Here is a 10,880-nt window from a genome sequence, read left to right as displayed (position 1 = left end):
ACTGTCAGAAAAGAATACCTAAGAAAATGCAGAATGGCTACAAGCCTACTAATATGATTTAGAAACTTCTTGCAGAAGCTACATACAACATGCTATTAAAACTGCAAATACCTATTCAATATTTGTGCTTTTAAAGAAAATTTTATAAATATTCAAATTTAAGAGAAACAATATGGAATAAAATGCACTAGGAAACTGATATGTAGACAAAGGTTTATTTACACCATACAACATTTTAAATATTTTATACACAGCTGCAGCAGAGAAAGCTATTCTGAGCTTTCCAGAGAAAACTGCAATAATAAAGATGTGAAATATATTATTCATATAAAAGTGAGATTATTACTTTATTGCATTTAAAGCAATGAAGAATGTAGCTCAACAGACATTCATTTAATGACAAAAACTTTGCTTTTATATTATAAAGTAAAAAGTGTAGTAATGGCCAAACAGACTGTTATAAACTTTAAAAACTGCATAAATATATACATTGTGCTTCATGGTGAAGTTTTTTGAAAACTAAACCAAATGAAGCTGTTACAACATGAATCGTTGCTTGAGGTTTATCTATAAAGATTACCTTACAAATCCATTCCACGGGTACTTACAACACACGATGGTAAGAATTGTACACCTGGTTCTCCACTAGCCACACTAGTGGGAATATACTGTACGAAAAAACCACTGACATTTGGCACAGGAAGAGCCTGACATAAAGGAGTTGCAATGTTCAGACAGGAGTGTCAGGATCGTCAGGATTCCTGAAGTCTTTTTACTGTCAGTGCAATGAATTATTTTTACTTTGTTTCTGTTTTGTTCAGTTTGCTTTTGTTAAACTTCTGTTTGAAAGTCACCTTCTTGCACGTCTAAAGGCAAGTTCAGACACTTCTCCCATTCTGCTGGTCTGAGTTCTAAAGCATCTTTTGCCTCTGTGTCTAATACATTTATCGTTGTATAGTGTTGGTAGTCACCTGTGGTTTTGAAACTGTCCCATGGAGCCTTGCTCGGTCCTGAGTTCTCCTGAAGACCAAAGAAAGAAGAATTAAAATCAAAGATGAAATAAAGCAGTTTCCATTTATAAGGCTGATTGCTGACGTGCTCTCACGAGACACAGAAGCTGGAGAGGGGAAATGGCTTTGCAGGGAGCCAGGCTGGTGGGTGCTCGGCACCGCTGAGGCTCTTTCTTTGTGAGCAATCAACACTTTGGCAGGCTCCTCACCTGAGCTGCCAGCGAAGCCCTTTCTTTCACAAGAACCAATATACGTGAGGAATGGGTTGAGAGATCCAGTACCAATAGACATCTTTCTAACAGTGGGAGAAAAGTGGGAGAAGAGTGTAGAAAAGAGGGAGAAGAGAAAGGAAGGTAACTGAGAAGAGTTTGTTGCCTGAAATATGGAGTGATTTAAAATAGAGACTGCCAGCTGGATTTTGAATTGCGGCAGGTGCACGGCAGAACGACAGAAACCTTGAAAATGCTGTGAGAGCCACCTTGCCTTACAGGCTGATGAGCTCATGTATATTAGGATTAACAGACTGAAAGGTGGTTATTTTCTACTGAATGATTTTTTTTTTTAATGCTAGGTTTTATAAGTTAAAGACTTTATGGACCAATTTAATTAGAGATTTCTGCTGTGGCATGATGGGTGGGATTTAGTTGCTAAAATCCAATATTTTTGCACCATCTAAGAGGCTTTTAGACTTTCTGGTTGATCTCCAACTATCTTTCATGAGAGGTGCAGATCTCCTTTGAGTCCTGTATCGTCACTGCCTATACTGTGCTGTAAACCAAGACCTCTGTCTAAAATAGCCTGAGATGCCTATATTTAGGTACCTGGATCACTCTCTGACTGTCTCACAAACAGACCATTCCTCTAGGCAGCTTTTATTAGCAGAGCTTTCAAAAGCACAGCACCGACGTGAAACAGAGTAAACACAACTCTTCCACTGAGATTCCCTTTGAGATTTTGAATTATTTCAAGCTTTATGTGAACAGCAAATCTCAAGTAGGGAGACAAATGAAAACTTTACATGTCAGCTGATCTCAAAAGGGGGAGTGAGTGAGAACTTGATACAAAATAACACATATCACAGATAAAGGTTCATCAAAGAATCAGGGCTAAATTTCTGCTGGATTAAGATGATGTAAATGATGTAAATCCATTGGCCTCACATCTGCTTAATACCTCTTCTTCATGTCTGAGAGCAGCTCTTCTGAAAAAGTTATACAATACAATGATTCTAGCTCAATTCCATTTAATATACAATTTTCACATTATAAAATTATATAAAATTATTTATAATCAAAATATTACCGATAAAAAATATGTCAGACTAAATTAGCTGTTTTAATTAGGCAGAATCAACTATTTCCTTGCTCTCATTATCAGATGTAGTCAGGGTGTTATGCATGTGCATATGAGTGTGTGTGGATAAATTTGAATCATGATGATAGCAGCCTCAACTCAGGATGATTTAATTTTTGCTTTTCCCATGGTAAATATTTATAAACCTATTATGGAAAAGACATGGCATTACAGAGATTTCATGTGCTTTCTGGACCATTGCATATATAGGTAAATCTATCTGGACTTGTTTGTAAGTATCTAATTTATTATCCCTTGCCTAGCTAGAGGAAAAGCCCTATTGGTCAAATTATATCAGTGAGCTGCTTTCTCTATATAAAGCCCCTTAGACACAGTAGGCACATACAGATTTGAAATGCGTTCCCTACAGTTCAATTACTTGTCATCTACAATGATGTTAGTGAGTTAGTTATGGTCTAATTGTGGAACGTAATGAGTCTCATCATAGGTTGGATTACTGAAAATAGCTTTTGTTCTCATTTCTGAGGTACCTAAAGGTGAGGTCTTCTTGGGAAATGTACTGAAGTCAAAGGGCTCTTGTTTCCTTGTTGTTTAGGATCCACCATATTTTAAATATAATAGAAGGACACTTACCATACTGCCTGATTTTGGTACATCCCGAAATCTGTCCAGAGTCTGAAATTTCTGATTTAACTCTTGAAACAATTCCATATGCCTCTTTCTTGTATGCATGACCTTCTGCAAAACGGAATATACTTGCTTATATTTATAATTGCGTCTGGGTTTTTTTTTAAGAGAAGCATTTGTTTTTCCAACATAATAAAGTAAATTGAATTTGGCAGGGCCATCTTTTCCCTATAGATTTGACCAATGGAAGTGAATTGCCCTGGCCCTTCTCTCTGGTGCGTTTAATGATCCTCCTGTGTACAAGAGACTGTTTTAACTCTACATTTATCGAGTTGCTGAAATTAGGGACCACTGTTTTTATGCTAGCTTGGAAGTATCCTGAAAGTAATGGCAATTTCTCAGAAGAGTATTTCTCTTGCACATCAAGAATATTTTCTAGAATTTCTCTTTTCAGCATGGATGCTTATATTTTAATTTCTACAGGAAAGCAACAGCACTTTGTAATGGTCCCTGTTGGAATAATTTTTATGAGAATGCTGAACTCGGAAATCTTGGCTCAAAATGGAAAATCCCCAAATGCTATGTCTTTTTACTTAGACATCTTCTTGTCATTCAAATCATAAAATGCATTCATATTGAACTGCATTCATATTAGGAAAAGAAGCACATTTTTTCAATTTTACTTGCTTTCTTATTTCATGTACAAATAAATTGGAAACCACCCTCCTTCTAGCCCATGCCGAGGGCACTCTTCCACAGAAACTAATTATATGGCACTCCTGTGGAAGAGGGGAAGACCCCAAAGAGCCCCCACAATTCTCATGGCCTCAGCTATTTATCTGCCTGGGCAGCTACTTGGAGAGTGAAGCCTGTTTTCAAGCCTAGATTGTAAACTATGCCCATCAGAGCTGTTTTCAAAGGAATTCATGCTCAGTTATGGATTCAGAGCAGCCTCTGGAGCAAAGCTGAAGGCTGCTTACTGTTTGACCAGTCTCTTAGTTCTGTGGTCTGGATGGTCTGGGGGTGGGAGGGTCTGAAGATGCTTCACCTCAGTCCAACAGGGGATGGGCTTGGCTTTTTCTTAAGCTTTTGTAACTGCTTGAACTTGAATTACAGCCAGGGCAGCAGCCAGGAATGCTGATAGAAGAGGTGCAGGACACAGGTCTTTGTGCAAGTCTACTAATTGTCAAGCCTGATTTTCCCTGGAGTTGTGAGTGAAACCCTGCAAACTTACATGTGTGGTAACACTCCTGCCAAGCCTAGGTTAATACCTTTTAAAACAGACTGGCAATACCTGACTCTCAATATTCCTTTATCAATGCCATCTTTATCTTTCGTTTGCATTATGTCTTTAGAGATTTCATGAAACGTGGCTGCTCTTTTGGTCAGGCATTTCTACTGCCATGCTGTAATAACCATATTAGTCTTAATACAGCCACACAGTATCTTGAGAACTTGTTCCCTTCTGAGAAAAGGAGTTTCACCAGAGAGAGATGGGACATGAGCAATTAAAGATCTATTAACTTGAGTTGTGGGGTGAATAAGGGAAAACCTTTTGCAGTATTTGGTAATAAACTCCTCACAAAAGGTAATTTAACTAGCCATAGCTGATCTAAATTTGTGAGGGGAGTTTCACTTAAGTGTCTTCCTAGGGATTCTTTTAAGATATTACTGCGATGGTAGACAGGAGTATATGGCAATTTTCATATATATATATATAAAAAAGAAAGGTTCTACTTCAAAGATTATTATTGTCTGAAATAAGGAGACATGGTCATGGGAATAAAACATTTTTGGTGGGTTAAAACACTAGCTCTAAAGAGCAGGAAATAGCATGAGGCTGTGAAACAAGTATCTCCATTTGGAAACTTTTTAGTAGAAGGCTGGGAATATAGAGAATGCTACTTTCTGATATATTTTCCTTAATCGTGTACCCAAGATGTGATTAAATAGCAAATATGAATAATGCAAATGTCTTACTCAGTTCATTACATTATTCCTGAGGAGAAGCAGGTGGGAGGAGAAATAAAACACTTGCACTGGGAAGTCAGCCAGAAAAAAAAGTCTTTACATTTTATTCTTAATAGCAGCATGACTGGTATGAACATGTACCTATGGATCTTTTGGTTACTTTGTGTTTTCCTAGCTTCCATTCCATAATTCCTACCCACTGACACCCACCCCCTCCCTATTGCTTATAAAGAACAATCTGAACTGAAGGTGCAGTAACTTAAATTTCCAACTTTAACTCTCAAGTTCTAGACTTCTTTTAAATTCCTGGTTAGAAAGCACCATCTTATCTTCTTTCTAGAAAATATGCTCTGTTGGGTAACTCTTTCTCTTTTACGAGAAAAAACCTACAAAGTATTGTAGGGTGTTATTCTGTTTTCTCTATTAAATGGGCAATGTGGACAACACCCCATTACTAATATTAGAAATTAATAACTTTTAACAATACAAAGCTGGAGATCTTGACAACTAATACTAGAATGACTGTGGTAGCATCAGGATCTGAAAAGGATGGAAACTGAACTTGTGCTGCCCTTCTTTCTTTAGGTGCAGCTGCGCAGTTGCCCATTGATGTGGCATCCCTGCCAGAAGCACCAGTCACCCACCAGGCTCCAGACACACATCTTCTTGTGGTGTCTCCTGCAGGTTCCATTACTCCTGTGCCCCATACCCTAAAGGGGGTCAAGCTGAATCGACCCCCCTTCCACATTTCTACCCCCCCCTCTTAAGTCAGATAGAGAGTGTGTTTTGAAAAGACTACACCTTACTCTGATGATCACCTACTCACAGAAAAGGATTCAGAGTGTGGATGGCTGTCATCAAGATGGGGAGAAATTCAAACATAACTGTATCCAGTTTCCTTTTTTATTTATGATAGGGCTTTAGCTGAACTCTAATTCAAGACAAATATACTCATGAATATTTCATGACACCCCACCTGGAGTACTGTATTCAGCTTTGGGGTTCCCAACATAAGATCGATATAGACCTGTTGGAGTGAGTGTAGTGGAGGGTGACAAAGGTGATCAGCAGGCTGGAGGACCTCTCCTATGAATTCAGACTGAGAGAGTTGGGGCTGTTCAGCCTGGAGATGAAAAGGCTTCAGGGAGATCTTACAGCAGCCTTGCAGTACCTAAGGGGGCCTACAAGAAAGCTGGAGAAGGACTTTTTACAATAACATATAGCGATAGGACAAGTGGTGGTGTCTTTAAGCTGAAACAGGGTAGGTTTAGATTAGATATAGAAAAAAACTTCTATGATGAGGGTGATGAGACACTGGAACAGACCAGAGAAGTTGTGGATGCCCCATTCCTGGAAGTGTTAAAGGCCAGGTTGGATGAGGCTGAACCTGGTCCAGTGGAAGGTGTTCCTGCCAGTGGCTGGGGCTTGGCTCTTGATGATCTCTAAGGCCCCTTTCAACCTAGGCTATTTTGTGATTCTATGATTTGTAGTCAATCTTATAAATAACAATATCATCATCATCATCATCATCATCATCATCATCATCATCATCACTACAAGGTCATTTAATTTGCCTTGGAGATTTTCTACATTGTCACAGTTAAAAATGTTCTCTCTCAAATATTGTACAAAGCAGCTAAGTTAAAAGAACAGATGGGGAATGCCTTCTCAGTCCTCTAATGGAAACATGCTGTGTTTTCAAGATGTTATAGGTATGATCAGTTGCCAAACTTGGGAACAGGAAAGAATTTTTCCCTGCAGGCATATTTTTTTTTTACCTTTGCTTTCAAGAGATGTCTTCAGGTTAGTAAGAGAATGATTTTAAACTTTTGTGAGTTATAATGGTATTATAATAAATAGCTATGGCAGATGAAATTCTGAAAGAATGCAGCTCCAGCAATCAGTGGTCAATTTAGCATTTTTGTTGGTAAAAGTCTACTGATCTGTGGAAAGGAAAGAAGACAGTCTGGTATTCACACTTATCCTGTGTATCCCTGCTCTCCCTCAGAGCTAGAGATGACTTGAATCCTGGGGATCAGGGTAATAAGGCACTTCTCTGAATTATTTGGCATAAACGTTGTTAACAGAGTAGATCCAATGAATGGCTTATAGAAATGAGAGAGTGGGGTTAGTGGGGAAATCCAAAAGTCAGACTCTCTCATAGAATTTAAAGGTAATTGTGATCTTGAGTCCTAAAACGCATGCCAATAGTACTGTTTAGCTCTCTCGTATGTTTTGTAATTGCCAGCATACACCTATTATAAAGCCCTCCTGGGAATTTCTACAGCATCTGTATTTCTGTTCAACATAATTAGAATGAATTTTATTTGATCTGACAGCTAACTGTTAGTGCTGAGACTCAATAAAAAAGCTACCTGTCCAGCTCTAGAGAAAAAATGACAGCAATTGGAGGGCACTTAGCTGGGGTTAGCACAGCCTGTGGCAGCAAGGATCCAAAATGTCCAGACCAATAATTTTGCTCGTGTTTTGGACATCAAACTGCATGAATGAGTCCAAACTTATCTTTATTAATAGCAAGAAAAGAGATGTAAAGTTGTTTCATGTTGACTGTTCATTTAGCAAACTTCAAAGTTCAACTAGATTAGTCAGTGTTTTACAAAATCTGTGGACAGTATATTATGCAGCAGAAATACTTCCTGCTGACAGACTAAGCCCTGTTTGTGACACTCTGTGGTTTTTTTTTTTTTTTTTCCTACATGAAGGGATATTTTAAGAATGTAATGGTAAACTATTTAAAAAGGAAAACAAGATACAGGCGTCCAGTTTTGAGATCCAATCCCCCTAACCAGCTTGAGATCTATAAGTGCTTGCCAGTTTTGATGTCATCTTTTTCTCTCTCCCTTTTCTTTCACTGAGACACAAGTTTTCTGTAACAGAACCCACACAGTCACAGGACTTTCATTATTTATAATCCATTGCAAAGGCCCTTAAAACTACATCTGTACTCCTGCATGTATTGAGGATAACAGAGACAGAGAGTATTTTGTGGTATTGTGTAGTCTTAGTCTGGCTGTGTTCACATTACATAGCAGCTGGCTTTGAGTTTCTTCTGGGGCTCTTGGAGAAAAATGGCCTTTCTCAAGTTTATTTTTATGCATGTTTTTCCTTCAAATTATTTATATTAAGGTGAATGTTCCATTGGAAGACACTAGAACAGTCTTTTCTTCTTTTCTTCTTTTCTTCTTAAGTATGGAACCATGACTCTATAGTAATAAGTCAAACATGTCCGAGACTGTTCTCTGGCAACATCTAACATGGAATGTTCTCCATGAATACTAAATTCTATTAAATTCTCTTAGTTTCCCAAATAAAAAGTCTAAAACCAAATTGTCTGTTGTGAATGGTACCCTGATTGAATTGAGTCCCTAATGACACTCAAGAACTTTTTGGAGAGACACGGCCAGACTAAAATAGTGAAGGTCTTTCTAAGAATTAATCCATATAAAAGCTGGTATTTTGGCACCTAGGAATATTCCCTCAAATGTCTAATTTAGTAAGATAGACATAGCCTGAGTAATTGTCTTGTATGTATATAGAGACACGTGTGAAAGGTTGAGGGTGTAGAGACTGCTGAGACAGTGTTAAAAGGACAAGGAGAGAGGTAGCCAAACTTGTCCTGGCCTTGTCCACACTGCATACTTAACATTTGTTATCTTCAGAAGCACATCCATGTCATTCTGTGATTTTGTATCCTCAGAAATGTGGAAGGGCATTGTCTCAGGGAGTGCCAGCTGGCACTGGTCACAGACAAAGCAAAGAAAGTGTTAAACATTTAAGTAGTATGTTCAATCCCTTTGGCTCAATCTTACCACCAGACTGTGTTCTATTTTGCAGCCAAGCTGCTTTGGGTTATCCAAAGAGAAGCATTTTGGCCATGCCACACTATCTCAACACTTTTTGGCTTTTTTATTTTATTTTACCTTAGACAGACAGCCATGCTATGTGTAAAGATACAGGAAAGCCCACAGACTTAATCAGATGGATCATAAAGCTGGGAGGTGAGATGGGGTTAGTCTGCATCAATATTTGTAAAACACAGTAGCAACTGGCACAGTATTGCTGCTGGTCTCAATTCCTCAGCAGTCACTCCCAGTGGCCCCATCCTTTCCTTGCTATTAAAAAATATATTTTCCTGCATTGTAATGGTAATTCTAAAAATCCTAGGCCATGGAACAGCAATATTGCAAACAAGTTAAGACAAAGGTGTAAATAAACAACAACACAAAGCTGGGAGGAGCGGCCGATACCCCAGACGGCTGTGCTTCCATTCAGAAGGACCGGGACAGGTTGTAGAGAGGGGCAGAGAAGAACTGAAACTCAACAGAGGAAAGTGCAGGGTCCTGCACCTGGGGAAGAGTCCTGCACCAGGAGAGGTCCTGCACCAGGAGAGGCTGGGCACTGACCTGCTGGAAAGAGAAGGCCTGCAGAGAAGGCCCTGGGTGTCCTAGTGGACAACAAGCTCTCCATGAGCCAGCAGTGGCCAAAAAGGCCAATGGTGTCCCTGGGGTGCCTCAGGAAGAGCACTGCCAGCAGGGAGAAGGAGGTGATCCTGCCCCTCTACTCAGTCCTGGTGAGGCCACATCTGGAGTGTTGTGTCCAGTTCTCAGCTCCTCAGTAAAAGAGAGACATGGAGCTCCTGGAGTGGGTCCAGTGGCGGGCAACAAATATGATTAAGGGATTGGAGAACCTCTCTTATGAGGAAAGATCGAGGGAATTGGGCCTGTTCAGCCTTGAAAACAGACAACTGAGAGTGGACCGTATCACTGTCTGTAAGTATCTAAACAGTGGTGTTGAAGAGGTTTCCAGGCTCTTCTTGGTGGTGCCAAGCAATAGGACAAGAGAAAATGGGCAGAAACTGATGCACAAGAAGTTCCACCTGAATATGAGGAAGAATTTCTTTGCTGTGCAGGTGACTGAGCACTGGAACAGATTGCCCACAGAGGTTGTGGAGTCTCCCTGACTGGAGATATTCAAGAACCGCCGGGACGCAATCCTGTGCCATGTACTCCAGGATGACCCTGCTTGAGCAGGGAAGCTGGACCACATGACCCACTGTGGTCTCTTCCAACATGACCCATTCTGTGAGTCTGTGAAACCATGTGAGTCAAGAGAAAATATGTAATGTGAATTGTGTTTCTTGAGAGCAGAATGTGTACTGCATTGGTGTTTATTTGGTGTTGGATTATGTTTCTGAGTGACAGGAAGAATGTTTTAGTATCTGTTGCCACAGAGAATGCTCTCATTGTGAACAGCACGGTATTTCTACTTTTCAACAAAAAAACCCAGTAAAGTTTAGAATTCTTGTATCACTCTAGTTATAAAACTTCTGATTTAATTTAATTTTAGAGTTGCTTGCTCATCACAAATTTGTTATTGTTTAATGTTTTTCTTCTTCCTTTCTATGCATTTATCCTAAAGCATATTTAGGGTAATTGCAAACAGGGGAATTTTTGGTGTTATGATTGATATGTGCTGATCACGGGCTTTCAAATTTTAGCCCAAGATCTGTAGGTTCCATACAAATATAATTGTTCAGTTTCTTTGGAGACACTTGTAATGAATTATATCAAGCTATTTCTATGCATGAATAGACAACCTATGTGAAAACCCCAAATTATGAACAGCCCCTTGAAAACTAACTGCTGTATTCCTTCTGGTAGAAATCAGAGAAAAAAACCGCAAACAAGTCTCTAGGAGACTTAATCATATTGACCGAGATAGAACAAAATGGTCATTAATGAACACAACTAAACCTTCTCACTCAGCAGGATCTAAGTCGGAAATTGTGGATATCCATCCTAAAGAACCTTACATGAACTTGTTTTTTATATAGCATGTGATCCATACGCTTTGACACCTGCAGCACTTCACCATTTGAAATTTGACACATTCATAATCACTACTTGGATGTGAAACTCGTATTTCTGTAAAGTAGTA

At 39.2% G+C, this 10,880-nt stretch overlaps 1 protein-coding gene across 11 annotated transcripts in view; it reads right to left on the bottom strand.

The window, feature by feature from the left end:
• Positions 1-201: 201 nt before the first annotated feature.
• The window catches only part of ADGRB3 (adhesion G protein-coupled receptor B3), a 454,887-nt gene continuing 444,208 nt past the window's right edge, over positions 202-10,880 (bottom strand). For 8 of the 11 annotated variants that reach the window (XM_042017060.1, XM_042017059.1, XM_042017066.1 and 5 more), the window contains 2 exons: positions 2,958-3,062; positions 202-1,020 (listed from right to left, as the gene is read on the bottom strand). In XM_042017060.1, coding sequence (XP_041872994.1) covers positions 832-1,020; positions 2,958-3,062 — 294 coding nt within the window. In that variant the 3' untranslated portion in view covers positions 202-831. The remainder of the gene's footprint in view (positions 1,021-2,957; positions 3,063-10,880) is intronic. The other 3 variants (XM_042017064.1, XM_042017068.1, XM_042017069.1) reach the window with 1 other exon arrangement.

The sequence above is a fragment of the Corvus kubaryi genome, unplaced genomic scaffold, assembly GCF_017639235.1.
Source record: "Corvus kubaryi isolate FWS band 111438036 unplaced genomic scaffold, C.kubaryi_AGA036_p1.0 split3-73, whole genome shotgun sequence".
In the NCBI taxonomy this organism is placed as follows: domain Eukaryota; kingdom Metazoa; phylum Chordata; class Aves; order Passeriformes; family Corvidae; genus Corvus; species Corvus kubaryi.
The sequence above is the reverse complement of the archived record's forward strand: the minus strand, read 5'-3'. Positions and strand labels throughout refer to the sequence as shown.